General features: G+C 46.7%; 1 protein-coding gene across 1 annotated transcript in view; it reads left to right on the top strand.

Moving 5' to 3' along the window:
• Positions 1-24056, top strand: part of PIAS4 (protein inhibitor of activated STAT 4) — a 207083-nt gene that overhangs the window by 5784 nt on the left and 177243 nt on the right. The window contains 1 exon segment of the mRNA XM_069216339.1: positions 8907-9345. Coding sequence (XP_069072440.1) covers positions 8907-9345 — 439 coding nt within the window.

Below are 24056 nucleotides of genomic sequence, written 5' to 3'. Positions count from 1 at the left end.
ATTTGTAAGATGTCCTACTTTGCCTTATCAGGACTATGCTTCTACATTTTGAAGATTAGTTTTTTGCAAAAGACTGACTCTTTCTGAAATTGCAGTTTCAAACAAATCACCAAGATGTCAAATTGTGATGCTTTCAAAGTGTAACTAGAGAACATATCTTGAATCAGGTGCAGAATAAAATTTCTGGGACTGCACAATCTGTTATTCAATACTATCCTCAAATTCCATGCATTTTATAAACGTTTACTCATTCCAAGACGAGACAGCTCGAAGTATTGAGATGACCATGCAGTGTCAAATTTAGAGGTTTTTTTTTGGGGGGGGGGGGGGGTGAATATGTTGAGCGTATGTGGCTTTGTATACCCTTGAGGTCTTGTGGCCTTTGTGGAGAAAATGAAAACTGCAGCTGTCCTGCAAAGTTTGCCTTCATTTGGCAATTAAGGCAGAATATTAGTAATCAATGTATCTACTGCTAGCTCAATAGTCTGGCTACACTCCACCTTTTTGACTCAGATACCCGAGCAATAATTCAATTCTTATACTTTTATTTCTTTCTGAACTCTGAGACTAAAGCTCAGGTTGGTTATTATCCTCAATTGCTCTTAGACATTCACTGATTCGCCAGTGTTCATTTAAATGCTATCTGTTGCTTTTCCTTATTTTGCTTTTCTTACTTCTGAGTATGTGAACTGATGAAAGTTCCCAAATGCTGATGAGGAGGAGATGCTCCCTACTAACAAATGTACCCAGGAGAACTTTGTACATATATGGTCTCATGCTTTACTTCTATTGGCTCTGGTATTTTGTGCAGAGGCAGTTTCTGCTGTATGCCATGGTCTGGCACAGGTGATTTTTAGTGAAAATAAAAGCATCATCCAATTCTGTGCTGATTTGTCTCTGAGTGCGTGTGCTTGAAGAGGTAGTATGTTACAGGGGAGGTCCCTCATCCAATGGCATTTGAATAATGGCCTAAACCTCCCTGGGAGCTAGTAACTTTACGTGTATCAAGTGTGGCTGTGTTGACGCCTGCTATGTGTACCTAGTATGCAAATGTATACAGCTAGAAAGAGGATCTACTGTGTACAGAACTTGTGTTTACATTCAAATGGTGTTCTAATTATCTAGTGAGATCAGAGAAGTAGAGGTTTATGTGAGCGAGGAAGAATAATGTGAGCAGTTTTCCTTGCCAAGGGAGTGGAGAGACCAGTTGCTGCTAGAAGGACAAAAAGAGCACTTTCCAAATGTTCAGTGTTGTTACAATTGAGAAGTCTATGGCTGTATAGTAGCCTAGTCTCTTGTGCCCAATCCAAATATGTTTTAGCTTCAATTCTGGGTCAGGAGGGTAGTGAAGAATCCTTTAAGTTGGTTGTCGAGTCGGCAGTGGTTTGCTCTCAATATGTTACTGAATTTGGAGGTCTTGAAAATATCATTATTACAATTTTTGTGTTTTTGTTTTTGCAGGGGTGGGAATCAGTGCCTTGATTCTGTCTCTCTGCTGGGTGGCCTACTTTAGTTCAGGTTTAGTCTTTTGGGGCCAACAGCCATAACCTGTAGGGCATGACAATGTGTATATTTAGAAAGCATGTATCTACTGTGGCAGCTGCATCCATCAAGACTGCAAGCTGTCTGGCCCCAATAAGAAGCTGTGGTCACCAAATATGGACAGACATGCTACTGGCTGCGTCCTGCCACACTGTCGCTTTGGATTTCCCACTGTATCTTTTGAAAGCAGCAACCTTAGTTTCACCAGCCCCTTTAATCTCCATCTTTGTTCATAGCACCATTGCTTGCAGCTTCCAGACCAAGAGACAAGGAGAGGGCAGTCCAGCTTTTACATAATCCTTGCACGTATTCCCACAACCCCTGTTAACCATCACTTTCCTGCCAGTGGATGAGTTTGGTGTATATTTTAGGCAAGTATCCATGAATTGTATCCCTTCATGTTGATTACAATGCTCTTCGAACTAATCAACCAGGGTCATACATTCTAGTTTCTCTAGAGGCCTTCTGGTACAGCTGAAGAGGTACATTCTATCAGCAAATGTGTCTTCTAAAGGTCACAGTGCTCTCTGTGACCCAGAAAGGGAAATCTAACCATCTGACTGATCTGTACCCCAGGAATTTTCATGAAGTGCATGGGATCTGTGGTGAAGTTTCTGCAGTGGCCACAAATCTTCTTAAACAATTGGCTCTGCAAGAACCAATGGATTACCAAGGCCTCCATGCATGCCTGACTTTCTGTTTTGCAGCCTGAGGTTGCCAAAGAAAGTTTTTCTCTTGTCCTGTTGTCTTGTCCTCTTCTACACTTGTCCAGTTCTAAGGGCTGATTCTAGACACAGTCCTGGGAAACATTTTCAGTTCTTAACAGGGAAAAATTGCATGTGAAGGACCAAAGAGAAACTAATTCTCCGTCCATCATTCTTTTGTGTTGTTAATGTCGCCATAAGTGGGAAGGGTATGCCCAGACGTGGGTCCCGTGCTTCCCATGCCACTGGATTCAAGCTAGCCTGGCTGATGAGGGGTGAAACCCCGAAACCGGTCCCAGGATGCTTGTTTCCAGTCCAGGGAAGACCTGGCCTGGCAGTTCGGGCTGGACTGTTCCCATGGGGAACAGGGTCGAGACTGATTTGCATATGGCTGGGTCCAAACTGGAATGGCATGGGCAGCAAAAAAACGATGGATTAAACCCAGATCTGTGACTGGGGGAGAGTGTTTGCATTGTCAGCACTCCGTCCATCATTCTTTTGTGTTGTTAATGTCGAAACTAATTCTTGACCAGGTGCATGTAGAGAAACGAGCATTTGCAATGCATTAGGTCTCGCGTTTTCTTGAGTTAGACTTTTCTTTCCACATAAGTTGGTCAACCCTGCCTCATAATTTTGTCTTTTCCTGCCACATATATCCAGTGGCCCAGCATTTATCTAAAGCACTTCCGTTTACCTTATTCCTCCATCTTAAAATATACAATTATCATAAAAACCTTCATCAGAAATACATTTTTGGCATTTAGAGTGTAATGCTCAAAACACCGTTTAAAAAAAGAAAAATCATTTGAGACGGATTAGAGGGTGAAAGGAAGGAGGGAGTTGGAAGTAAAGATGGAGAGAGAACAAGTGGTCTAATAAAGGTGTCACGGGCTCTTGAGTAAGAAAGGAAAATGGTTGACTGGAATTTTGGTAGGAAAAAAAAGCAGTAATTTAAGTTGAGTGAGGTCCGTAGGTGTCTGGGCCCAGGTGCCACTGCACCTGTTGCTCCATTGATAACTAGGCCCCAGGAGAGAAAGTGGATGAGAGCAGAAAAAGAGAAGCGAAAGGAATATATCAGACGAAAGAAAGATAATGGGTCACAAAGAACGAGAAAATAAAGCACAACTGAGAAGAAATGGAGCAAACGTGGAAGACAAAAAAAAGGGAAGGAAGCTAGTGAATGAAAGAAAGAGGAAACTAATGAAAGAAGTGTGAAAAGAAAGAGGAAAAGGAACATTGGAGGAAAAAAGATGTTGAGAGAAACAAGCAGCGAAAGAATCAGGACATGTACTGACACATTTCCCAGAGACACAGAATTGGAAAACCACTTTTACACTTCTGGTCCCGACAAATAACATGTGGCTTCCACATACAGACAGGAAAAAGAGGGATTGGTAGTAAGACGTAAACTGGCAGATAAAAACAAGAAAAACACCAGAGAAAGGGATAAAGATAATAAAAAAAAAAAAGTGAAAGGACGCATACAGAGTCAAAGAAAAAAGCAAATAAAAAAGACAATGAAGGGGAGAGAAGAAATTATTGGAAGAATGAATGCCTGATGAAGAAAAAAGAGGAATGAAACAAGGAAAGAAATAACCAAGTTTAAAGAGGAGGTAGCAAGAGGCAGGGGGGAAAAATAATAATAAAAAAAGAGGAGTAGAAATAGTTGAAAGAGGGAGCAAAACTGTTAGCATGTGGATTTTAAGAGCTGTAAAGAGAACAGTGGGGGAGAAAGAAAACATTGAGAGTAAAGGAAAGAACAGAATGAGAGAGGTGAAACAGACCCTCCCAAATAAAGATGGCAGCTAAGAATAGATTCAGTTGGCTCCCCCGTGTCCTCAGAAGTCAGTGTGTGGAACAGGGAGCACTTAAGATCAAGAATGGGGGTATAGACAGAGCTGTGTCCCTGCCCAGTACTAGAATAACAAAGGTAGTGGGCGAGGAATGAGAAACTGAGTGTTGTGTAATTCCTGATATTGGAATAATGGGATCCTGCAGGTGAGGGTTGAGGTGCACTGACAGAGTTGTATGTGGGCTGCAGTACTGGAATACTAACGGGCATACAAGGTCAGAAGTCAGGTAGGTTAATGGAGCAATGTGTGGAACCTAGTATTGACGTGCCAATGTTGTCGAGTGTTAGCCTGGAGGTGCCATGGTGAAGCTGCAAGTGGGGCCCAGCATGGGAGTGGCATTGCTTCTGAACCACAGAAGCGAGGAGTCCTAAAGGGCTTGTGTGTAAGCCTTAGTGCTGTGAAGAAATGTGCACTGAATGTTAGGATTGACGTATTCTGGCGGCACTGTGGTGGTTCCCGTCAACAGTGGCGTCGGATGTTAGACTGGAGGTGCACTGACTGAGCTGTGTTTTGCTCTTTTGGGTCCAGTATTGGCTTGGCAGTAGGGCTGAATATTAGAATTGAGCTCCTGTAATGGAACTGTAAGCATGTGGGGTCCCAGTATAAGAAAGTAAGTGACCTTGCTGGGGTAGAACTGAGGTGCACTGATGGAGCTGTGCCTGAGGTTATAGTATCGGAACAGCACAATGTACTGACTGTAAGAACTGAGATACTCTGGCAGACAGCATGTGTGGGGTTCCTGGCAATGGCTTGGAGTGGGTGAACCGAGGTGCACTGAAAGCTGCGCCTGAGGTCCCAGTAGTGGAGCAGCAGTGTGTACTGACTGTAAGAACTGAGGTGCTCTGGCAGACAGTGCTTGTGGTGTTCCTGGCACGGTTGAGGGCTTGGAGTGTGTGAAGTGAGGTGCACTGATGGAGTTGCGAGTGGGATCTCTGTATGGCGCAGAAGTGGGCACTGACTGAGAATTACAGAGTGCTGGTAGAGTTGGTATAGAAAATCCAAGCCAAGGAAGGGCAGGAGCCATGCAGCTGATTGAGAGTGCAGAGAGCCCACAAAGACCAAATGTGACCAAGATAATAACCTGATTGAGGAAGATTCCCTGAACAGGAGCAGGAAACAAAGATAAAAAAAAAAAAAAAAAAGATAGGCCCCTACAGACTAGATAAACAGGACAAAGTGTTAATATACTGTAGTTGGTCCCTGTTTCCACACAGAACGGAGGGGCAAAGAGGCATGACTGACCACTAGCATGGAAGGATTTTTAAATTACATTGAAACTAACAGATGAAATAGCTGGAAGCCACAGAACAAGTTGCTCGACCTAACAATAAAAACAAATTCTGCCCATCCCATTGAATATTACAAATTTAGTTGCATCCCTCCAATGCTCACTCTAAGAAACAACCGTTTGAACTAGGAATCCATTTGAGTGCAAGTGTGTGTATGTGTTTGTTTTTTGTTGAGTGTGTGGTTTTTTTTTTTTTTTTTTGGTCTGTCTTTTTCCCTTATTTCCTTCCCCCTGCCACACCCATACTCCTCCGTTTTGCTCTCACCAAGCTAGTTCACAGTGAAGAAGGACATCACAGATTCGTCTCACGACACTCAGCTTCTTAATTTGCTAAGGAGCATAACATCTCCCCTGGTCTGAGATTGCAGTCCAGGTATTCCTCTTATTGTTTACAGAGTGAGCTGAGCTGGGAGTTTACCACTTGGTCTTCATTCTTGGGAAGTAATACAATCAACTCAGCTGAGATCACGATGCAGAAGTGTTGTCATCCACAACACCAAAGGAAAGGCAAGTTAGGAAGTGTCCCGGTCTTGTTTGTTTTGGGTAGAAGGCTGCTTGTATTTTTATAGTATTCGTGCACCATGAACCTTTTACCTTGGTGAGGTGTGATAAAATTGTATGGCAAGAAGTCAAGCAAAGATTGTTAAAAAAAAATTCTGCTTTGCTACTTACTGCTTTCTTTATCCTCAGTCTGCAAACCTGTTTACGTAAAACCATTGGAAAATCAGGTTGGATAATCAGGTCTGCCAAACCCAAAAGTGAATCTGTGCAAAAAAAAAAAGATTCAGACTTTTGTATGTGAAGCAATCAGGTCAAAGTACATGGTTTCTACTTCCTGTTATGCACACAGTGAAATGTTAATTTCCATTTTATTTGTGTTGATTCTATGGATAACAGAAAACAAAACATTTTTTTCCAGATAGTTTTGGAGACTCAAAACAATGAATTACTTCACATAATGAACACTCAAAATCAAATTGTAGAACAAATTTCAAGAGAGCACGCAGCAAGGTATCAAATATGTCAGAACTATAAACTTTTTAAATGTTCAGTGAAACGCACCCAGAACTAAAGTACACATAGCCTATTTGAGTCAAATAGCTTCCACCCGGCTTCACTCACAAATTTGGTCCCACTTGAAACTGTTTTTTATGTCAAACTCAGTGTCGAGCTAGGGCCAGAACTGCTCTGGTTTACCCCTTGCAACAGACCGAGTAAGCTCAAGTGGACTCATACACCTATTTTCTACACTTTAAAATTAGTCCTGCCAGTCATTATCTTGGAAGTGAACCAGTATTCTGCCATATGGCCAGTAGCTTGCTTGAACAGTCATCATGGTGGACGAAGAAAAGGGGTTGACTGCACCCACATACCCACCCGTAACATAGTTTACTTCATCAAAAAGCATAAAAAATGCAAACAGAAAGAGGCTTGAAGGCGCATATACAAATAAGTAAATCATCTATAACCACATACATGGTTGCTGAGAGTTTGGCCATGACACTTTCCCTCAATTCGCCTCCCACCCAACTGGCCAAGACACAACCTCTGCTGCGTTGCAACATGGCATTCTGCACATTGCTAATTATAAAATGAGTGAACTCCCAGCACTGCTGGGACATCCAACACTGCTTCACAGCAAACCTGAGCTTGTTCGCTCCCCTCATAAAGTATCTGTGCATATGTGTGTGCGTAAGGTCATAACACATGCATGTGCATCAGTATTGACACTGCCATTTGTTGTCATGATGCGCTTCAACAATCACACTCACACCATTATTTCGTTGTTTATTTTTTTTCTGACGCTGCACAGCAATAAAAGGCATTGCCAAATCCACATAGTCGAAAAGGCAACCTATTGGCTCTGTGAACGCTTATTTTCATAGTAATGAAAACAGTCCTTTTCTTGCAGTGGTCCACATAGACTTTTCAAACCCCCATGATCTTAGTAGAAACTACATTGAGCCCATATGTGGTGAATACATTTAGTTGAAGAGACTGCTATGGTGTGTAGTCAGATGGAAAAATTGTAAGCATGTTTTTCAGCCAAGCGCCACTTGCATCTTGATTTAAAACAGGAGCAGGTACATTTTAAACACAGATGCATTTATACTGAAAGCTAGATTGTAGGAACTCTTTTTTTTTTTTGTGTGTGTATATGTGTATGTGTGTGTATATATGTGTGTATGTGTATATATATATGTGTGTGTGTGAATTTATTTATTTTTAGATAGTGACACGAGTGGCTGTAACATTTTCGAGAAGTAATTTGTTGTTTATATAGGGTTCGCGACCCTGTTGCAGCCTGCCGCGTTGGGGGCTGACTGATTCGCGTTCTCTATATATATATATATATATATATATATCATCTTTCCTCTTGTTGTCAGGACTAGCTTGACTTTTGGTGTATGACGTTATCTTTAAAAGTCACCCTTTGTAAATTCATGGCTCAAGTTTTGGAATTGAGACCTGTGATGCAGGCTTTGGTCAGCAAAGTATAATTGCAGAGTTTCAAGTATTTCCTTCACTGAACCATTACAGCTTGAACAACATGTAGGTAGAAATATTTCATAGACAATTGTCGTGATTTCAGTCCCTCTACTGGCATTGTGCACTGGTTCTCCCTCAACATTTGAGTGTTCAGCAGACCATATCTTGAAATGCCAGTCACCTGGCAACACCCATGGACCTTCATTGCCACCTATGGTTGATCTAATAGTAAGTAGTCGGCTATTCTGTAACCCTGAGAGGGTTCAAGAGTTTGCAACTTAAACAAATAGACAATTGCTACCAGTGGCTCTTTTGAAGTTCATGCTGTTTATATTTTAAATACTTCGCGTGTTATTGAGAAATTAACTGAATTTGCAAGCAGTATCCACTACCACAATCATACAGTACGAAAGAGAGAGATGAGCAGGAAAACTAATAACTAATCACTTTCAGTGACCAGGAAGGCAGTTTTCGTAGAAGGAAATGTCTAATGAAATCCACTACTCCTGTTTGTCATTCTTCAAACGATGACCAGTTAATATCATTTCTGCAAAGTGTTGATGCCTGTGCCCATTTGTTGTGGTTCTTGGAAGTAAAGTAGTTGAAGGGAGTGTAAATGGGTTATCCTGTGTCTTAATTCCATGTATTTAATGTAATTTATTTGTTTCTTGGCTTGCTAAGGATATGTCCAATTTGTTGTAGCTCAGTGTGATCATGAAATGAAGCAGAGATTGGAAGTTGTGCATTACTTAATTTGTAAGCATGCAGACTGTCGGCTAGCCAAAGACCGGACACTGCAATGGTAGGTAGTATAGGAAAATCCTTCCTTCTGGTGCATATTTTATAGTTAATGTTTCAGAAGTGCATGACGGAGACTTGTCATGCCAAGCACATTAAAGGTAAAAGTACTTTAGAAGGAGAGCATGTTCAATTTCAGCTTTTGCGAGAATCAGTTGGCCATTATTTACTGACTTTATTTGTGCTTTTTTTTTTTTTTTTTTTTTTTTTTTCCTTCCTTCCTTCATTCAGAACATGGTGATGAGCTTTCGGGTCTCTGACCTTCAAGTATTACTGGGTTTTGTTGGTCGCAGCAAGAGTGGATTGAAACATGAACTAGTCACCCGTGCTTTACAACTGGTCCAGTTTGACTGCAGTCCAGACGTTTTCAAGAAAATTAAAGAACTCTATGAGACCCGCTATGCCAAGAAATGCTCTGAAGGAGCACAACAGACTACACCACCACCTTCAGTAGCGCATAGATCCCCAGAAACTCTAACCATACATCCTACCTATGAACATAGTGGATCTGCCCCCAGAACTGCTCCCAACATGGATTATCCAGTACTGTATGGCAAATATCTAAATGGACTGGGAAGAGTTCCTCCCAAAGTGACAAAAGCAGAAGTGCGACTGGTGAAACTGCCGTTCTTTGATGTTGTGGATGAACTTTTAAAGCCAACTGAGCTAGGTGAGTCTGCCTGAAACAATGTATGCTTTCTTAAAAGTGGTGGTTTCACCTTTTTTGTGTCAAATCCCAAAAGATTAAATTTTTTGATGTCTAGCTGAATGCTATCCTAAAGCAGAAATGGCATACGAGTTCTCAGTGCCTTTCCTCTGTTTAAGTGCTGACAGTTTTGTGATTGAGCTGTGTGACAAAATATAACATTGGCAGCTGTTTTGAAGAACAGCTTAAAACAAATAACCCTCAACAAACAGTACATGTTTATTAAGAAGTCCCTAACCACATTTTTTCCCCACTGTGCTTTGTCGAATTTAAGCCCATCTGGGGTACATCTTACCCATATAGCGTTATTTAATTTTTTCAGCTGGGTATTTATAAATGCAAACTTCTTGCCTATTACATGTGGTTTTCTTGAGTGAATGCAATTAGTTGGACTTTTTGCAGAGGTTTTTTTTTTTTATTTTTTTATTTTTTTTTTCATTTGACTGGTGATCAGCAGCAGGGTTGAGGGTGAAATGTGCTTAGTGATTTATTAATGTTAAGTACAGAGCTATTCTCTGCTTTCTAATTTTACCAACCTCCTTGTGTGTGGGAAGGGTGGGGGGATTTAACATATTTGAAGTACAACGCAGGTTGTTTTTCTTCTAAATTTACATTTAAAGGGCCTGACTTCCCAGTAGCTTCGAACCCTTGTTTGGGCCTCCACTTTAAACACATGTTGACATATCCTACACTGAGGATAATCCTACTCCCATAGTATTATTGTCATAGCAAATTTGATTCTTTCTGCTGCACGGAAGCCATGAAGAGTGTGATTATAGAGTAAAACGTACCCGTAATCCTGTGTCTTGCTCTATTTATTTATTTGCCAGTTCATTGAAGCCAATACTACTGACACATCTGATGTGGTGAACCAGCTTAAAATCTGCTCCGTAAATCGATATTGAAAAAGGCGATTCACAAACCTATTTGTAACAGTCAGACATTGTTCATATTTTCTGTGACTTGAGAAGATTTTCAGCTTTTGATGAGCTACAAAAACCCTTGGATGTACTTCTGAATGTTAGGTTTACACAAGTCCTACACGTGAAGATTGCTGCAGTACGGTCAATCGGCAGAACAAGTGTGTGTAATTTAATAAAATATCTACTTGTCCATGGGACAGGTGGCTTCTTAAATCTACTTGTCCCTTTGGTGCCATGTAGCGTGGGGACAAATTATGGTAGCAATCTCATTATGTAAGAGCTTGATAATAGCCTCTCTGATTGTGCCAGAGGTACTACTATAGTAGGGCTTGAATAATTGCAGTTTCAATCCCCACTATAGCAATTTTCTTATTTTGCCACCTTTCCACAGATCTACATACTGGGACTGGAGGAAGCAGTAAGCAATAGTTCCCGTTGCTGGAATGCCTTTGAGTCTGCAAAGCTACTAACTTGCATGTTTTAAGGATTTTTCACCAGCCCTTCTCTAATATTTTCCCATAATGAGAAAGTCTGAAAATGTACTGCTGACAATGGCAGAAGTAGAACTTCTTCCAGGGTTGGGGGGAAAAAAGTGGTTGGAGGGAAAGTGAACTTGTAAACGCTCAGTAGATTTTCACACTAGCAAATCTACACATGCATATTTTCTTGTGCTTAAATACAGTTAAATACAGTTCACAAATGTTTTCTAGGAGTAAGCTTTCCTGGTCTTCTTCTGTAATTCACGAAAGCCACTAATTCAAAGACCTTTTCCATGGGTGCACTTTTGTGATTTTCTTTAAGACTTGAGTCCCTAATTAGGTCTGGCGTTAACAAAGATGTTATTTTTATTAAACTATTTCTCTATCCGCTGGCTTTACTGTGAGAGATCACATTCTTCTCTTCCGCAAGGAGCATATTGACATACAGTTTTGTTTAGTGCCAGGAACTACTGTGGCAGTCAGTGGTGTAACATAACTGGAAGGGCTCCACTGCAAAGAACATTGAGGGGTCCCCCCCCCCCCCCAATCCCCTCCCCCTTTTGACTCACTCAGCGCAGGTAATTTGCTGAGGGGGCCCCCTGGAGGGCGAACTGCAGGGCCTTCGTTACGCCTCTGGTGGCAGTGTGTGCTTTGTGAGACAAAAAACGTTTTTTTCTTTTTGCCAGTGTTTGTTACAGTGGTGAGGGACTGGCAATTCCCACAACAACAAAGTGTTACAAAAGCCATGTCAAAACAACACATTGACAAAACCAAAGGACTCACAAAAAATGTTGGATTGGTTGGCTTTGCCAGTGCTTGTTTATTGTCATGCTTCCATAATCTTGTTGAAAAATGGCTACACTGATTTCCCGTTAGGTATATTTTTGGGAAATACTAGCATGCATCAACACATTTTACTAAATGACACTTCAATGAAATAGCACCTTAAAATTTCATACTAGCAAAACGTTTTTTTTCCTACTTGCATTTTTTTCTGAACATTTTATTTTGAAACCAAAGAATCATCACTCTTGCTTACAAGCTTCTGTAAACATTTGCATTTAATCAGAGCATTCTGATAGCATTTTACTTAGCCTCATATTGTTAAACTTTTCAAACGTGTTTTTTATTTTTTTTATTTATTTATTACTGGAACCAATGTCAGTAGTGCAGTGTGACCTTAGAACATCTACTTACAGCGCTCACCCTAATGATTGCTTTTCATTAGTGTAGGAAGTTGGCTCTGTATGTGCTATTTCAAAGTAAGGAATAGCATGCACAGAGTCCAAGGGTTCCCCTTAGAGGTAAAATAGTGGTAAAAAGAGATAATACTAATGCTCTATTTTGTGGTAGTGTGGTCGAGCAGTAGGCTTATCCAAGGAGTAGTGTTAAGCATTTGTTGTACATACACAAGACAATAAATGAGGTACACACACTCAGAGACAAATCCAGCCAATAGGTTTTGTATAGAAAAATATCTTTTCTTAGTTTATTTTAAGAACCATAGGTTCAAATTTAACATGTAATATCTTGTTTGAAAGGTATTGCAGGTAAGTACATTAGGAACTTTGAATCATTTCAATTGCATGTATACTTTTCAAGTTATTCACAAATAGCTATTTTAAAAGTGGACACTTAGTGCAATTTTCACAGTTCCTGGGGGAGGTAAGTTTTTGTTAGTTTTACCAGGTAATTACGACACTTACAGGGTTCAGTTCTTGGTCCAAGGTAGCCCACCGTTGGGGGTTCAGAGCAACCCCAAAGTTACCACACCAGCAGCTCAGGGCCGGTCAGGTGCAGAGTTCAAAGTGGTGCCCAAAACGCATAGGCTTCAATGGAGAGAAGGGGGTGCCCCGGTTCCAGTCTGCCAGCAGGTAAGTACCCGCGTCTTCGGAGGGCAGACCAGGGGGGTTTTGTAGGGCACCGGGGGGGACACAAGCCCACACAGAAATTTCACCCTCAGCGGCGCGGGGGCGGCCGGGTGCAGTGTTGGAACAAGCGTCGGGTTCGCAATGGAAGTCAATGAGAGATCAAGGGATCTCTTCAGCGCTGCAGGCAGGCAAGGGGGGGCTTCCTCGGGGAAACCTCCACTTGGGCAAGGGAGAGGGACTCCTGGGGGTCACTTCTGCAGTGAAAGTCCGGTCCTTCAGGTCCTGGGGGCTGCGGATGCAGGGTCTTTTCCAGGCGTCGGGACTTAGGTTTCAGAGAGTCGCGGTCAGGGGAAGCCTCGGGATTCCCTCCGCAGGCGGCGCTGTGGGGGCTCAGGGGGGACAGGTTTTGGTACACAGTCGTAGAGTAGTCCGGGGGTCCTCCCTGAGGTGTTGGTTCTCCACCAGCCGAGTCGGGGTCGCCGGGTGCAGTGTTGCAAGTCTCACGCTTCTTGCGGGGAGATTGCAGGGTTCTTTAAAGCTGCTCCTTTGGATAAAGTTGCAGTCTTTTTGGAGCAGGTCCGCTGTCCTCGGGAGTTTCTTGTCGTTGTCGAAGCAGGGCAGTCCTCAGAGGATTCAGAGGTCGCTGGTCCCTTTGGAAGGCGTCGCTGGAGCAGAGTTCTTTGGAAGGCAGGAGACAGGCCGGTGAGTTTCTGGAGCCAAGGCAGTTGTTGTCTTCTGGTCTTCCTCTGCAGGGGTTTTCAGCTAGGCAGTCCTTCTTCTTGTTGTTGCAGGAATCTAAGTTTCTAGGGTTCAGGGTAGCCCTTAAATACTAAATTTAAGGGCGTGTTTAGGTCTGGGGGGTTAGTAGCCAATGGCTACTAGCCCTGAGGGTGGGTACACCCTCTTTGTGCCTCCTCCCAAGGGGAGGGGGTCACAATCCTAACCCTATTGGGGGAATCCTCCATCTGCAAGATGGAGGATTTCTAAAAGTTAGTCACCTCAGCTCAGGACACCTTAGGGGCTGTCCTGACTGGCCAGTGACTCCTCCTTGTTGCTTTCTTTGTTCCCTCCAGCCTTGCCGCCAAAAGTGGGGGCCGTGGCCGGAGGGGGCGGGCAACTCCACTAAGCTGGAGTGCCCTGCTGGGCTGTGACAAAGGGGTGAGCCTTTGAGGCTCACCGCCAGGTGTTACAGCTCCTGCCTGGGGGAGGTGTTAGCATCTCCACCCAGTGCAGGCTTTGTTACTGGCCTCAGAGTGACAAAGGCACTCTCCCCATGGGGCCAGCAACATGTCTCTAGTGTGGCAGGCTGCTGGAACTAGTCAGCCTACACAGACAGTCGGTTAAGTTTCAGGGGGCACCTCTAAGGTGCCCTCTGGGGTGTATTTTGCAATCAAATGTACACTGGCATCAGTGTGCATTTATTGTGCTGAGAAGTTTGATACCAAACTTCCCAGTTTTCAGTGTAGCCATTATGGTGCTGTGGAGTTCGTGTTTGACAAACTCCCAGACCATATACTCTTATGGCTACCCTGCACTTACAATGTCTAAGGTTTTGTTTAGACACTGTAGGGGTACCATGCTCCTGCACTGGTACCCTCACCTATGGTATAGTGCACCCTGCCTTAGGGCTGTAAGGCCTGCTAGAGGGGTGACTGACCTATACTTGCATAGGCAGTGAGAGGCTGGCATGTCACCCTGAGGGGAGTGCCATGTCGACTTACTCATTTTGTTCTCACTAGCACACACAGGCTTGTAAGCAGTGTGTCTGTGCTGAGTGAGGGGTCTCTAGGGTGGCATAATACATGCTGCAGCCCTTAGAGACCTTCCCTGGCATCAGGGCCCTTGGTACCAGAGGTACCAGTTACAAGGGACTTATCTGGATGCCAGGGTGTGCCAATTGTGGAAACAATGGTACTTTTTAGGTGAAAGAACACTGGTGCTGGGGCCTGGTTAGCAGGGTCCCAGCACACTTCTCAGTCAAGTCAGTATCAGGCAAAAAGTGGGGGGTAACTGCAACAGGGAGCCATTTCTTTACACAAGCCCCCCTCAGCCCACAGGCCAGGAGACTCAGCCAAAGCTGGGAGAGTCTTCCTAGTCTGTCAGGCGAGGAAGAGTAGAGGAAATAGGCTGGTTTGTTGCAGGGCCTACTCTGCCTTACATCCTCCTGTTCAGGTCATTCCCTCTGGGGAACTGACCCACTTCCACAGTGATAGGACCTAGTCTGAACTGCCTCTTGTCTGTGCTTTTTATGTCTTCACCCATTCTCTCTATTTTGGGGTTAGAGGTATCCACCTCTGCTAATCTTATCTTAGCCAGGGTCACCCCTAGCTTACCCAAAGAGGTTACCCAGAGCTGGAGTAACCCCACCATGACCAACAGGGTCAGGGGGCCTAACTTGTTATTTGGCATGGGGTCAGACCACCATGCCAAGGATAGTGCAGCCATAAAGGCTAACACCCAGCAGAGGCCACTGACAGCTGTCAGTGCCCAGAACCACACCTTTAGCTCTTCACCTACAAGGGAAGGGGCTAAGTTACAGGCTTCTCTGGGTTCAGGGTGCCTGTCTGCTGTATTAGAGTGGGGGGTTACCACATCCTGTAGTAAACACCCTTCTTCCACTCTTTCTTCTGTTAGCTGAGGAGCCACCCACTCAGGCTTAACAGTTGCCTGACTAGCCAGGACTTCTTGTGGGTCAGGTTGGACTTTATCAGAGACACTTTTGGAGTTCTCCTCTATTGGAGCAGAATCTCCTTGGCTTGCTGGAACCTTGGCTAAAGGTTGTCCACCTTTCCTACTCTGTTTCCTTTTCTTTTTCTTCTGGGGCCTACTTGCATTTACTGCAGAGGCAGGCACTCCAGAATCCTTGGGAGAGGACTGGCTCTGGACCAGTTCTTCTCTTAGGCTCTGACTAACCTCTGGGTAGTAATTTCCAAGGAGACAATCAAGGGGGAGGTCTGTACTGACTACCACCCTTCTCCAGCTAAAAGTGCCACCCACTTCTATGGGCACAAAAGCCACAGGCCTATTAGTGACCCTGTCTGGGCTAACTCTTACTCTGGCCATCTCACCTGGGATGTACTGGTTTGAGAACACCAGCCTGTCATGCACAATAGTGTGACTGGCACAAGTGTCTCTCAGGGCAGTGGCTGGGATCCCATTCACCAGTAGGTGGTGGAAGTGTCTACTTCCCTCTGGAATCTCCAACTCACCTGTTGGGCCCTTTTTCCAGTTGAAGGCTATGAAGACCTCCTCATCTGAGGAGTCATCCCCAATGGCTACACTGGTCACCCCTGGAATTTTGCTAGGGGGTTTGTTTTTGGGACAAGAAGTGTCCTTGGTGTGGTGCCCTGTCTGTTTACAGTTATGGCACCATGCCTTAGTGGCATCCCAGCTCTTACCCTGGTACCCACCTTTGTTTTGGGTTGTGACTCTGGGCCCACCCACCTGGTCTGGTTTTTGGGGGCCTACAGGGGACTCTTTTTCTTTGTTTCTAGTGTCACCCACTTTCTCCTGGGGAGGCTTTGTAACCCCTTTCTTTTGGTCACCCCCAGTGGAAGTTTTGGTTACCCTAGTCTTGACCCAGTGGTCTGCCTTCTTTCCCAATTCTTGGGGAGAAATTGGACCTAGGTCTACCAGATACTGATGCAACTTTTCATTGAAGCAGTTACTTAAAATGTGTTCTTTCATAAACAAATTATAAAGCCCAACATAGTCATACACTTCATTTCCAGTTACCCAACCATCCAGTGTTTTTACTGAGTAGTCAACATAATCAACCCAGGTCTGGCTCGAGGATTTTTGAGCCCCCCTGAATCTAATTCTATACTCCTCAGTGGAGAATCCAAAGCCCTCAATCAGGGTACCCTTCATGAGGTCATAAGATTCTGCATCTTTTTTAGAGAGTGTGAGGAGTCTATCCCTACACTTTCCTGTGAACATTTCCCAAAGGAGAGCACCCCAGTGAGATTTGTTCACTTTTCTGGTTACACAAGCCCTCTCAAAAGCTGTGAACCATTTGGTGATGTCATCACCATCTTCATATTTTGTTACAATCCCTTTGGGGATTTTCAACATGTCAGGAGAATCTCTGACCCTATTTATGTTGCTGCCACCATTGATGGGTCCTAGGCCCATCTCTTGTCTTTCCCTTTCTATGGCTAGGATCTGTCTTTCCAAAGCCAATCTTTTGGCCATCCTGGCTAACTGGATGTCCTCTTCACTGGAGTTATCCTCAGTGATTTCAGAGATGTTGGTCCCTCCTGTGAGGGGAACAGCATCTCTGACTATTATGTTTGGAGACAGGGCTTGAGAGGCCCTGCTCTCCCTAAATAGGACTGGTAGGGGGGAATTTTCCTCCAAGTCACTATCTTCATCCTCTGTGTTGCCATCCTCAGAGGGGTTGGCATTAGCAAACTCTGCCAACAGCTCCTGGAGCTGTAGTTTGGAAGGTCTGGGGCCCATTGTTATTTTCTTTATTTTACAGAGTGACCTTAGCTCCCTCATCTTAAGATGGAGGTAAGGTGTGGTGTCGAGTTCCACCACATTCACATCTGTACTAGGCATTATGCTTCTAAAAGTTGGAATACTTTTTAAGAAACTAAAACTGGTTCTAGAATCTAATTCAAACTTTTAACAAACTTTTAAACTCCTAAAAGAAATGCTAACAGGGACTAACACAAGGCCCTAGCAGGACTTTTAAGAATTTAGAAAACTTTTCAAATTGCAAAAATCAATTTCTAATGACAATTTTGGAATTTGTCGTGTGATCAGGTATTTGCTGAGTAGTCCAGCAAATGCAAAGTCTTGTACCCCACCGCTGATCCACCAATGTAGGAAGTTGGCTCTGTATGTGCTATTTCAAAGTAAGGAATAGCATGCACAGAGTCCAAGGGTTCCCCTTAGAGGTAAAATAGTGGTAAAAAGAGATAATACTAATGCTCTATTTTGTGGTAGTGTGGTCGAGCAGTAGGCTTATCCAAGGAGTAGTGTTAAGCATTTGTTGTACATACACAAGACAATAAATGAGGTACACACACTCAGAGACAAATCCAGCCAATAGGTTTTGTATAGAAAAATATATTTTCTTAGTTTATTTTAAGAACCATAGGTTCAAATTTAACATGTAATATCTTGTTTGAAAGGTATTGCAGGTAAGTACATTAGGAACTTTGAATCATTTCAATTGCATGTATACTTTTCAAGTTATTCACAAATAGCTATTTTAAAAGTGGACACTTAGTGCAATTTTCACAGTTCCTGGGGGAGGTAAGTTTTTGTTAGTTTTACCAGGTAAGTACGACACTTACAGGGTTCAGTTCTTGGTCCAAGGTAGCCCACCGTTGGGGGTTCAGAGCAACCCCAAAGTTACCACTCCAGCAGCTCCGGGCCGGTCAGGTGCAGAGTTCAAAGTGGTGCCCAAAACGCATAGGCTTCAATGGAGAGAAGGGGGTGCCCCGGTTCCAGTCTGCCAGCAGGTAAGTACCCGCGTCTTCGGAGGGCAGACCAGGGGGGTTTTGTAGGGCACCGGGGGGGACACAAGCCCACACAGAAATTTCACCCTCAGCGGCGCGGGGGCGGCCGGGTGCAGTGTTGGAACAAGCGTCGGGTTCGCGATGGAAGTCAATGAGAGATCAAGGGATCTCTTCAGCGCTGCAGGCAGGCAAGGGGGGGGCTTCCTCGGGGAAACCTCCACTTGGGCAAGGGAGAGGGACTCCTGGGGGTCACTTCTGCAGTGAAAGTCCGGTCCTTCAGGTCCTGGGGGCTGCGGATGCAGGGTCTTTTCCAGGCGTCGGGACTTAGGTTTCAGAGAGTCGCGGTCAGGGGAAGCCTCGGGATTCCCTCCGCAGGCGGCGCTGTGGGGGCTCAGGGGGGACAGGTTTTGGTACACAGTCGTAGAGTAGTCCGGGGGTCCTCCCTGAGGTGTTGGTTCTCCACCAGCCGAGTCGGGGTCGCCGGGTGCAGTGTTGCAAGTCTCACGCTTCTTGCGGGGAGATTGCAGGGTTCTTTAAAGCTGCTCCTTTGGATAAAGTTGCAGTCTTTTTGGAGCAGGTCCGCTGTCCTCGGGAGTTTCTTGTCGTTGTCGAAGCAGGGCAGTCCTCAGAGGATTCAGAGGTCGCTGGCCCCTTTGGAAGGCGTCGCTGGAGCAGAGTTCTTTGGAAGGCAGGAGACAGGCCGGTGAGTTTCTGGAGCCAAGGCAGTTGTCTTCTGGTCTTCCTCTGCAGGGGTTTTCAGCTAGGCAGTCCTTCTTCTTGTTGTTGCAGGAATCTAAGTTTCTATGGTTCAGGGTAGCCCTTAAATACTAAATTTAAGGGCGTGTTTAGGTCTGGGGGGTTAGTAGCCAATGGCTACTAGCCCTGAGGGTGGGTACACCCTCTTTGTGCCTCCTCCCAAGGGGAGGGGGTCACAATCCTAACCCTATTGGGGGAATCCTCCATCTGCAAGATGGAGGATTTCTAAAAGTTAGTCACCTCAGCTCAGGACACCTTAGGGGCTGTCCTGACTGGCCAGTGACTCCTCCTTGTTGCTTTCTTTGTTCCCTCCAGCCTTGCCGCCAAAAGTGGGGGCCGTGGCCGGAGGGGGCGGGCAACTCCACTAAGCTGGAGTGCCCTGCTGGGCTGTGACAAAGGGGTGAGCCTTTGAGGCTCACCGCCAGGTGTTACAGCTCCTGCCTGGGGGAGGTGTTCGCATCTCCACCCAGTGCAGGCTTTGTTACTGGCCTCAGAGTGACAAAGGCACTCTCCCCATGGGGCCAGCAACATGTCTCTAGTGTGGCAGGCTGCTGGAACTAGTCAGCCTACACACAGTCGGTTAAGTTTCAGGGGGCACCTCTAAGGTGCCCTCTGGGGTGTATTTTGCAATCAAATGTACACTGGCATCAGTGTGCATTTATTGTGCTGAGAAGTTTGATGCCAAACTTCCCAGTTTTCAGTGTAGCCATTATGGTGCTGTGGAGTTCGTGTTTGACAAACTCCCAGACCATATACTCTTATGGCTACCCTGCACTTACAATGTCTAAGGTTTTGTTTAGACACTGTAGGGGTACCATGCTCCTGCACTGGTACCCTCACCTATGGTATAGTGCACCCTGCCTTAGGGCTGTAAGGCCTGCTAGAGGGGTGACTGACCTATACTTGCATAGGCAGTGAGAGGCTGGCATGGCACCCTGAGGGGAGTGCCATGTCGACTTACTCATTTTGTTCTCACTAGCACACACAGGCTTGTAAGCAGTGTGTCTGTGCTGAGTGAGGGGTCTCTAGGGTGGCATAATACATGCTGCAGCCCTTAGAGACCTTCCCTGGCATCAGGGCCCTTGGTACCAGACGTACCAGTTACAAGGGACTTATCTGGATGCCAGGGTGTGCCAATTGTGGAAACAATGGTACATTTTAGGTGAAAGAACACTGGTGCTGGGGCCTGGTTAGCAGGGTCCCAGCACACTTCTCAGTCAAGTCAGCATCAGTATCAGGCAAAAAGTGGGGGGTAACTGCAACAGGGAGCCATTTCTTTACAATTAGTGAACCATAAATACAAGTTCGAATAGCGTTAACATATTGAGACACACATTACCTCAACTCCAGGACAGTTCCCTTCTCTGTAAACTTGCAGCCAAAGGGTTTGTGCCGCAGGGTGGTTGGGCTTACTTGTCCCAAGGACAAAATAAATATGAAAACTTGTTGCCCTTGACCCCAAACAAAATGTCCCGGGTGTCGGACAATAGGAATTCCACATCCCCGGCAGAAGCAGTTGTCTGGTTAATTGCTGTCTAGCTCACCCACCCATTTTCTTACTCTCTTCCATTGAGTTTTATTTATTTTTTTCTTCACAAAAAAATAATACTCAGTCACAGCACTTTTTTATGAATCTGGGAGTTGTCAGCCCCATTTTGCATACTTGCACACCAATTGTAGGTGTAGAGATTGGATTTGAAAAACAATTGTGAAGATATGTTAATACACAAAAAAAACTCTTATAGCCTTCCCAGTAGTCACTCCCATCATCAATCAATCAATCATTAAATTTATAAAGCGCGCTATGTACCCGTTAGGGTTTCAAGGCGCTGAAGGGGGGGGGGGGGGGGGGGTGGGGGGGAGGCAGCTGCCATTGGTCAAAGAGCCAGGTCTTGAGGAGTCTCCTGAAGGTGAAGAGGTCCTTGGTCTGGCGCAGGGGTGTCGGGAGGGAGTTCCAGGTCTTGGCGGCGAGGTAGGAGAAGGATCTGCCGCCGGAGGTCTTGAGTTGGAATCGGGGAACGATGGCGAGGGAGAGGTTGGCCGAGCGGAGTTGACTGCGTTGACCTGTTTGGACATGGTGAGGGCGGAGCTGATGTTGCGTGCGTGGTTGGCTGGAGTAGGGGGGAGAGGGGTCCCAGCGCAGTGGGTCACCAGGAGTCGTCCCAGGCTGAGGGGGTGCCTCGGAGGATGAGGACTTCAGTCTTGTCGGAGTTTAATTTCAGGTGGCTGTTTCTCATCCACTCGGCGATGGATTTCAGTCCCTCGTGGAGGTTGGCTTTGGCGGTGTGTGGGTCATTGGTGAGGGAGAGGATGAGCTGGGTGTCGTCGGCGTAGGAGAGGATGCTGAGGTTGTGCTGACGGGCCAGTTGTGCGAGGGGTGCCATGTAGACGCTGAACAGCGTTGGGCTTAGCGAGGAGCCTTGGGGGACGCCACAGATGAGGTTGGTGGCTTCGGAGCGGAAGGGTGAGAGCCGGACTCTCTGGGTTCTGCCGGAGAGGAATGAGAAGATCCAGTTGAGGGCTTTGTCTTGTATTCCGGCTTTGTGGAGACGAGTTAGTAGGGTGCGGTGGCAGACCGTATCGAAGGCAGCGGAGAGGTTTAGGAGGATGAGGGCTGAAGTTTCGCCGTTGTCCATTTGCTGTCTGATGTTATCTGTGGCGGCGAGGAGCGCAGTCTCGGTGCTGTGATTGCGTCTGAATCCGGATTGGGAGGGGTCTAGGATTGAGTTGTCTTCGAGGTAGTGGGTGAGCTGGGCGTTGACGATCTTCTCGATGACCTTCGCTGGGAAGGGAAGGAGGGAGATCGGGGGGAAGTTTTTGAGGTTGTTGAGGTCAGCCTTGTGTTTCTTGAGGAGGGCTTGGATATCAGCGTGCTTCCAACTGTCCGGGAAGGTCGCAGTATCGAAGGATAGGTTGTTGATCTTACGAAGTTGGGGGGCGATGGTGGAGTCGGCTTTGTTGTAGACGTGGTGTGGGCAGGGGTCTGAGGGGGATCCCGAGTGGATGGAGTTCACGGTGTTTCGGAGTCATCTACGTGGGTCCAGGTGGTGAGGCGGTCGGCGTAGGAGGAGTTGTCGGGGGTGGGTTCTGGCTGAGGTGTGGTGTTGAGGCTGTCGTGGATGGCGGCGATTTTCTGGTAAAAGAAGGTGGAGACTGCGCAGAGTTTCTGGGATGGTGGGACGTCGTTGGCGCTGGGGTTGGAGAGCTCCTTCACGATGCAGAAGAGCTCCTTGCTGTCGTGTGCGTTGTTGTTTAGGCGTTCTGTGAAGTGGGAGCGTTTGGCGAGTCGGATAAGTTGGTGGTGCTTGCGGGTAGCTTCCTTGTGGGTTGCCAGGCTGTCGGTTGTGCGCTCGAGAAGCCATTTTTTCTTAAGTTTCTGGCAGGTGCATTTGGAGGTGATCAGTTCGTCTGTGAACCAGGCTGCTTTTTTCTTTTCTTGGTTGACGGTGGGCCTCTTGAGTGGTGCGAGAGTGTTGGCGCAGTTGAGGATCCACTGTTGGAGGTTGATGGCGGCGGAGTCTGGGTCGGTAGGTTCTTGGCGAGGGTGCTGGTTAGTTGGTCCTCGGTGACTGCCCCAGCGGCGGTAGTGGGGTGCAGTGGTGTTCGGTGTTTTTCTTGAATGTGAAGTGGCCGCAGTGGTGGTGGGTCCAGTGGAGTTTGGTGGTGTGGCCGAAGGAGATGTGGTTGCTTGCAGTGAAGAGTGGGTCTAGGGTGTGACCGGCGATGTGGGTGGGTGTGTTGACCAGTTGTCGGAGTCCGAGGTTGGTGGCCAGTGATGCGGTGTTGGCGTTGTTGTTGTTGTTCTCCAGGTGGAAATTGAGGTCTCCAAGGAGGATGTAGTCTGTTGAGGCGAGGGTGTGGGTGCTTTCGAGGTCGGGAATGGTGTCACTGAAGGGGGCTCTTGGTCCTGGCGGTCGGTATATGAGAGTTCCTCTGAGGGTAGTGTTGGGGTCCGTGTGGATCTGGAAGTGAAGGTGTTCAGCTGTCTTGAGGGTGTCGTCCGTGTGGGTGTGGATCTTGAGGGTGAATTTGTGGACGATGGCTATTCCTCCACCGATTCCGTTGGTGCGATCTCTTCTGGTGATCTTGTAGCCGTCAGGGATGGCGATGTCTGGGGCCGAGGAGTCGTTCCACCAGGTTTCGGTCAGGAAGGCTACGTCTGGGGCGGTGGTGTCGAGCAGGTCCCAGAGCTTGATGGCTTGATGGCGTGATGGCGTGCTGTCGTGCGGAGCGTGTGTTGAGGAGGATGCAGTGGAGGTGGTTGGTGTTGGTTGTTGCAGGCTTCCTTGTTCTGTTGCAGGTGCGGCAGGAGAAGGGTCCTTTGGTGTGCTTCGGAGTGGCCTGGAAGCAGGCTGTGGAGGAGCCAGGGTTAAGGGCGAGGAGTTCGCTGGCCGAGTAGCGAAGGCTGGTGGTGCGGGGGGGCGTGCGGGCCAGGGGGGGGGTGGCGCTGGGTGCGGTGCGGGCGCAGACGGGCTTGCCTCTGGCGCGCCAGCGGCGCGAACGCGCAGCGCCAGCCATTAAGAAGGGAGGGGGGAGGAGGAGCAGGCGGGAGGGAGCGACGAATGGGGGCGCGAGGGGGTCAGGCCGCAGGGAGACAGCGGCAGGGGAAGCGGCAAGGGGGAGCGCCTAAGGGGCGAAAACCAGGTTAAACAAGGCACAAAATGACATAAATAAGGCACAAGTCAAAAACAGTCACAAAATACGGTAAATGGCACAAAATACAATCGGAGTACAGCAATCAGAAGGGGCACAGATGGGGGCAAGGGCGCAAGGCGCTGAAAAGTAGAAAACACTTACAGATACGGCGAAAAGCGGCAGAGACCACACGGGTCTAGCGAAGCTTACCAGAGCCCACTAGACACCAGGGATGAGGCGCAGGAGGATGCCTGCGGGTGGAGGGGGCCCCGACCACGCTAGCAGCAGCGTGGGCGGGGGTCAGGGGCACAAGACAGCAAGGTGGTGCTGCGGACGTGGGGGGCGAGCTCTAGACCAAAAACAGGTCAGAGGTCGCTCACCCGCTACGTGCAGCGTAAGCCATTAAGAAGGGAGGGGGGAGGGAGGAGCAAGCGGGAGGGAGCGACGAATGGGGGCGCGAGGGGGTCAGGCCGCAGGGAGACAGCGGCAGGGGAAGCGGCAAGGGGGAGCGCCTAAGGGGCGAAAACCAGGTTAAACAAG

This window comes from Pleurodeles waltl, chromosome 12 (assembly GCF_031143425.1).
Source record: "Pleurodeles waltl isolate 20211129_DDA chromosome 12, aPleWal1.hap1.20221129, whole genome shotgun sequence".
Taxonomy (NCBI): domain Eukaryota; kingdom Metazoa; phylum Chordata; class Amphibia; order Caudata; family Salamandridae; genus Pleurodeles; species Pleurodeles waltl.
Note: the sequence above shows the minus strand (reverse complement) of the source record. Positions and strands in the feature narration are given on the sequence as shown.